The sequence below is a fragment of the Aotus nancymaae genome, unplaced genomic scaffold (assembly GCF_030222135.1).
Source record: "Aotus nancymaae isolate 86718 unplaced genomic scaffold, 86718_ANA_hifiasm-v0.15.2.pri h1tg000067l, whole genome shotgun sequence".
Taxonomy (NCBI): Eukaryota; Metazoa; Chordata; class Mammalia; order Primates; family Aotidae; genus Aotus; species Aotus nancymaae.
This window is the reverse complement of record NW_026988482.1, coordinates 31,198,372-31,204,371: the sequence shown is the minus strand read 5'-3', so window position 1 is coordinate 31,204,371 and position 6,000 is coordinate 31,198,372. Positions and strand designations below refer to the sequence as shown.

At 43.4% G+C, this 6,000-nt stretch overlaps 1 protein-coding gene across 5 annotated transcripts in view; it reads left to right on the top strand.

The window, feature by feature from the left end:
• The first annotated feature begins 1,082 nt into the window (after positions 1–1,082).
• Positions 1,083–6,000, top strand: part of TASOR (transcription activation suppressor) — a 68,783-nt gene continuing 63,865 nt past the window's right edge. For 3 of the 5 annotated variants that reach the window (XM_012460782.3, XM_012460783.3, XM_012460781.2), the window contains exon 1: positions 1,083–1,516. In XM_012460782.3, the coding sequence (XP_012316205.1) occupies positions 1,177–1,516 (340 nt within the window). In that variant the 5' untranslated portion in view covers positions 1,083–1,176. The remainder of the gene's footprint in view (positions 1,517–6,000) is intronic. The other 2 variants (XM_012460784.2, XM_064367216.1) reach the window with 1 other exon arrangement.

The following is a 6,000-nucleotide window of genomic DNA, read 5'->3' as shown; positions in this document are numbered from 1 at the left end:
CTTGCCATTCTTTTCAAATATAAGAAAAACCGTATTTTTCTTATATTGACAAGGTAGAAACTACCATGTAAAGGGCTTTTCACTTAACTATCAAGTTGTTCCCTTTATGGAAGGGCGACTACCTGCTTTACATTTTTTAATGTGATCGCAAAAGTTTATTTTTTCTTTGCTATACGTTTACTATAGGAAAACAGGGGGAGGGGACCAAATGGAAAACTACTTAAGTAATGTTAAGTAGTTAACAGCCTCCTCCTCTCAAACTGAGAACCAAATCCTGCTAACACTAGGTTGTGAAGTCCCATCAGAGGATCTCAGGTATAGAGTGTTTGGTGGAGCTGTGACATACGGAGCTGCGACTCTGGGTCACACCCTTTGAGATAAAAGAGAAGGCCTGGGGCGAGTCATGTATCATAAAGATACAAGATCTGGTGAGAATAGCAGGTCGCAGAGACCCCCGAGGTTTTCAGGCTATTACGGCGTGGCCCATTCTCTTATCTCCTTTCTAGGTCTTTGTACACATGCAAATCGTTCATAAAACCGAGATCGTCCTGAATCCACCGCTCTGCAGCCCCTTTGGGCCGAGATAACTCGTGCGCAGAGGGATAAGAGTCTTGCCCACAAATGGGCGACGCCTGTGCTCCGAGGATGAGGCCAAGCCCGTCTCCCTCGCCTGCAGCGCGGGCCCAGCGCGGGCCCAGTGCAGGCCGGGAACTCGCGTATTGCCACAGAGCCCACGCATTCCGCAGGCCGTTGCTGCGGCGTCGAGGCCTTCGTCTGGCGTTGCGGTCGCCCCTTTTGGCGGGCTCGGGAACCCCAAACTCCGCCCCCCGGCGCGGTATATCCGCACGCGCGGAGGCGGGTGCCGCGCTCCCATTGGTAGAAAGACCCATGGTAGCCCCGCCCCCTTTCGGCCCCGACGCGCGCACGTTGAGTGGCGGGGGAAGGCAGAAGAACTGCCCCAGCGAGGAGCGGCTCCGAGGACAGGGCAGCACGGTTGGGGTGCCCGCTTCGGAGCCCCCAAGAGGCTGCCGGGTCGGGAGCGCAGCCCGAGGCAACGGGGGACAGGGGGTGGGTGGGCTGAGAGCAGCTCGGAGGCGAGACTTGCCTGCCGCCCCTTCCCCCAACATTCGTCGACCTTGTGGGCAGAAGCTTCCCGGAGCTCCTCACGTCGGCGCGATGGCGACTGCTGTGGAGACTGAGGCCTCTCCGCCGACGGACTCGAGCTGGGAAAGTGGCGGCCGCGGAGACGACGAGATGAAGCAGGCGCTTCCGGAGCTTGAGTCCTCCCCACAAAATGGCGGCGGCGGCGGCCTCCGCCTCCTCAGCATCGCGGAACCTGGCAGCGGCGCTGGGCCTGAGGAGACAGCGGGGGCCGAGGCCGCTCAGAGCCTCAGCCACGAGCAGCGTCAGGAATCCTTTGAGGCGGGCGCGGCCGCCCTGCCCAGAGGCCCCGAAGAGCCCGAAAGGCCTGTTAGGAGGAGTTTTCAGATCCCCAGGAAGAGCAGAGAAAAGAAAGGTGGTGCCTCCCCTTCTCCTCAACCCCTCTCTCTCTCTCTCCCCCTCCCCCTTCCATCTTTTCATTAGAACCTTTCTATGTCCTCTTCCCACACCCATCCGAGACACGTAAACACGCATGCAGCGCCGGCCGCCTCTCCCCTCACTGCCACGGCCGCCCAGCTGCCGCGCTTGTTGCAAGAGAAAGCGGAGGAACCACGCTCCCCTGCTCCCCCTCCCCGTGGAAGTTGGAAGTAGCTCAGGTTTGAAGCTTGTCCGTAAGGCTGCACTCCCAGAGAGGAAAGATGGTGCTCGGCGCCCCTCCCTCCCAATCCCCGAAGGCAGAGAAACTGTTGTGTCCTAAGGATGCTTCTGAGAAGTCTCGCTATGGAAATAGCCCTTGGCCATGGATTCTGGGGCTTTCTCCGAGGCCATTGCGTTCTGAGGACCAAGAGTGCTTCTCCCTGTGGAAGTTCTTCAGCTCTGTGTGTCTACTTGAAATGTGCTTGATGTCAGCGTCCTCCCTTATTTAGAAATCTTCATTAGTAGATGTGATCCATGCACACTGCTATTTTCCATCACACTTCATTTCCATGTAGATTTTTCCCCCTTGTTATTGAAGCGTTAGATTAAATAGATCTCTCTCTTTTTAAGTCCGAACTTAATATGGTTTTTCTTATATTTGAAAAGAATGGCAAGGTAGGTTCTTGGTGCAGTAATTTCCCAATGGAAAACTTATGAGAAGTTATATTATCCCCAAGAGTCACCAAGTTGGTCTTCTAGATGGTAGAACTTCAGATTAAAAAAAGTCCAGTCTTAGTTTTTGGAACCCATGTGGGAACAGTTACATTAATTACATGTACTTTAAAAAAAATCTTAATACCATATTAATATGGAGTCAAAATTTCTAATGAAGATCAAAATTAGTATCTTTTTTTGTTATTGGGGTATTTTTTAACTGTCCAGTAAATTTTGGATATTCTGGATTTAGACAACTTCCTTTTTGCCCTACTGTGTGGTTAGGTTTTTCATTATTTACTTTGGAAAATAATAGGATTTTTTTCCCCCTACGGAAAGCTTTTTCATTTCTTGGTTATAGAATCTTGGCTGTAGCATTATACTGACTTTCCATAAGCATAACCAATTCCACTTGCACTACTGGAATTGTTTGAGCATTTTATCGGAAAGATACAAATAAAGTTCATTTCTGTTTGGATGACAAAGCCAAGAAAATACTTGGTGTGAGAAACCACGTTGACAAAGATGGAAGTTAACCTTTGGAGGTTAGCATGAGGACTGTTTCTAGAAATATCTTTTGAGTTAATACGGGGTTCAGAAAGATACTTTTAAAGGTCAAGACTGTCAATTCTTTTGGTGTGTTAAGATTTGAGAATGTATGATTATAGTCTGTATGAGAAAAGTTCCCAGCATAAATTATCAATTGTTAGAGAATAGGTTGGAAGTACATTTAAATGGGCTCTGGTTATGAGGTAGGAGGTCGAACTATTTTTTTGTTCACAGCGTAATAAAAGCCGTTTGAAGTCTTTTTTTTTTTTTTTAAGTTTTAAGTGCTTAAGAATATGGACAAACCATGATACACTTTTTTCTGTTTGTTAGGACCAGAAAATTGGCCTAGAAATCCTTAAAATTTGGTTTGAAATGTGGGAAGGCAGTAGGAACTGGAAAGGCACTGTCTCTGTGTGTGTGTGTGTGTGTGTGTGTGTGTGTGTGTGTGTGTGTTTTAGTTAGATAAATCCAGAGATTGCTGTAAAATAGACTTCAGTTGAACACACTAAAAGTGGAAATAATTGAGAGATTAGAAAACATAAACCTAGCTTTTTCCCCCATAGTCTTGTACCTCTTGGGTAAAACTTGTATTTTCCATTTTTACTTAGAGACAAAACTTGTGAATAGGGAAAATATATCACAGTGGATGTTTTCATGTTTAGTGAAAATGAGCAATTTTTAACTTGTGTAAGTATTTATGCCCTGATCACCAGCTGTTCAAATAGTAAAGTAGCGACTTAAATAGAACTTTAAAAAATTAAATAAGCAGCTATTTTACCACTATGAATTTTATCCTGTTCAAGCTGAGAGAAGTTAGTGCTTGTTAGAATTTAATACATAAGTTCAACTTTATTTTAAAAAAAATATTCATCATAAACTAATAGTGAAGCTGCTAGTTTCACTCTTCCCCCCAACATCGTCTCTTGGAAGGCTCTAAAGGTAAAGGTATCACTTCGTATAGGATTTGGCTAGGTTTTATTAGTTGTGGTCATCTAAGTATTTTTATCGTGAATATTAGATAGTTTTCAATAGGTATGTCTGCTTGAACTTTTCAGTATCAAGGTTCTGTTGCATTCATATTTTAATATGGCAGACCTTGTGACTGCTTTTCCCATGAAATTCAAGATTAGGACTTGACTGTTTTAATGCCTTAAAGGTCACTACTATGCAATTATAACTTGTTGACTCAGTTCCTTTTTTGGTCTTGTCAATAGTATGACATCCAAAATAACTGCAATTGTAATTGAATAATGATACTGGCAAACACTTGTATAGTACCTAAAAAGTTGTGGTCATTGTTCTAAGCAGTTTACATACATTGACTAAATCTCAACAGTGTTTTGTGGTAGGTACTATTCCCATTTTACAGATGAGGAGACTAGAGAGGTTAGGTAACTTGCCCAAGGTCACACAGCTAATAAGTGGTGGAGTTGGAATTTGAAGATAGCTGTGGAGTACTTCTTACCACTATTCAAACTGGGTAGCAAGATTTTTCTTTTTTTTTATAACCTAAGGATTTAAGTTAGCTGCTTTTGACCTGAACCGTTTGTAACAAAAACTGTCTCCCCCCACCCTCCCACCATTAAATATAGAAATATTTAGTACATTTTCATCCTTGGGGAATTTTGACATTCAGAAATTATGTTAACTATTGACATTTGATTGGTGCTGACAGATTGACTATTTATCTGGAAAGGTATAAATTTTTACTGTTTTCGATGTGTGTATTACTATTTATTGGCTGAGGCATGATTCTTACTTTTTTTTTTTTTTTGAGACAATCTCACCCTGTCACCCAGGCTGGAGTGCACTGGCACAATCTCGGCTCTCTGCAGCCTCCGTCTCCTGGGTTGAAACGATTCTCCTGTCTCAGCCTCCCAAGTAGCTGGGATTACAGGCGCCCGCCACCATGTCCAGCTTTTTTTTGTATTTTTAATAGAGACGGGGTTTCACCATGTTGGCCAGCCTGGTCTTTTCACGGGAAAAGCAGTAACAAGAAAAGGTCTGCCGTGTTAAAATATGAATGCAATAGAACCTTTGATACTGAAAAGTTTAACCATGTTGGCCAGCCTCGTCTTGAACTCCTGACCTTGTGATCTGCCCGCTGGCCTCCCAAACTGCTGGGATTACAGGTGTGAGCCACTGCGCCTGACCAATTCTTACATTTAACCAAATGGTAGAATTGGCATTTTGTTGGTAGATGTTTCACTATTGCTTTGTTTAAATCTAGTAAGTCATCAAAAGTAAATTAAAATTGGTAATTGCATTTGATGTAATTTTTCCCTCCAAAGTTCTTGGGAAATGGAGTAGTGATGATTCACTTTCTGGAAAATGTTTAATGTTTTTGTAGCGTGCAAGGGAGTCTCAAAAATTAATTGTTCTCGTACACTAAGTTTCCAAACTAGTTTAGTCCAGAAGTAATGACTAATTTTCCTAACCTCCATCTTCCCCAACAAAATTTACACTTGTCTTTTTGAAGCTATTGGAGCCAAGTCTCATTATTAAGGAAATATCCATGGTATTTCATTAGTTGTGTATGGATTGGGTTCTGAGAGCAATAGATCTCTCTGTACATAATAGCAAAGCAATGGAGGTAAAATTTACTTTGACCTATCCTCAGTTCAAAAATCATTGTTTCATATTTGTATGCTCTTGATTCCTGCCAGCATATTCATTCCTAACTATACACTATGTTCAGCCTTGTTGATTTAGCAATGAAGCACCTATTCCTATTGTCTGTGCTAATTTTTTTTAGACTGAAGAAAAGTGGTTTTTAAAAAAGATCTTAACTGTGAAGAACAAATGAATGGAGAGTGGTTGTATTATAATCATTAATACCAGTAGACATCAGCTATGAATTCAGAGAGAATTTCAGATCCCCAGCTGCTTCTTGATAATTATTTCATCGTCTTCCATGAATTACTTTAAATCAGACAACTGTTTATTTAGACTTCATATTACCCATTTGTGTTTTTTTTTTTTTTTTCCTTGAGATGAGGTCTCACTCTTGTCGCTTAGGCTGGAGTGCAGTGTTGTGATCCCCGCTCACTGAAGTCTCTGCCTCCTGGGTTCAAAGCCTTCTCCTTCCTCAGCCTCTCCTGAGTAGCTTGGATTACAGGTGTCTGTCACCACTCCCAGCTAATTTTTGTATTCTCAGTAGAGATGGGGTTTCACTATGTTGGCCATGCTGGTCTCGAACTCCTGGCCTCAAGTGATCTG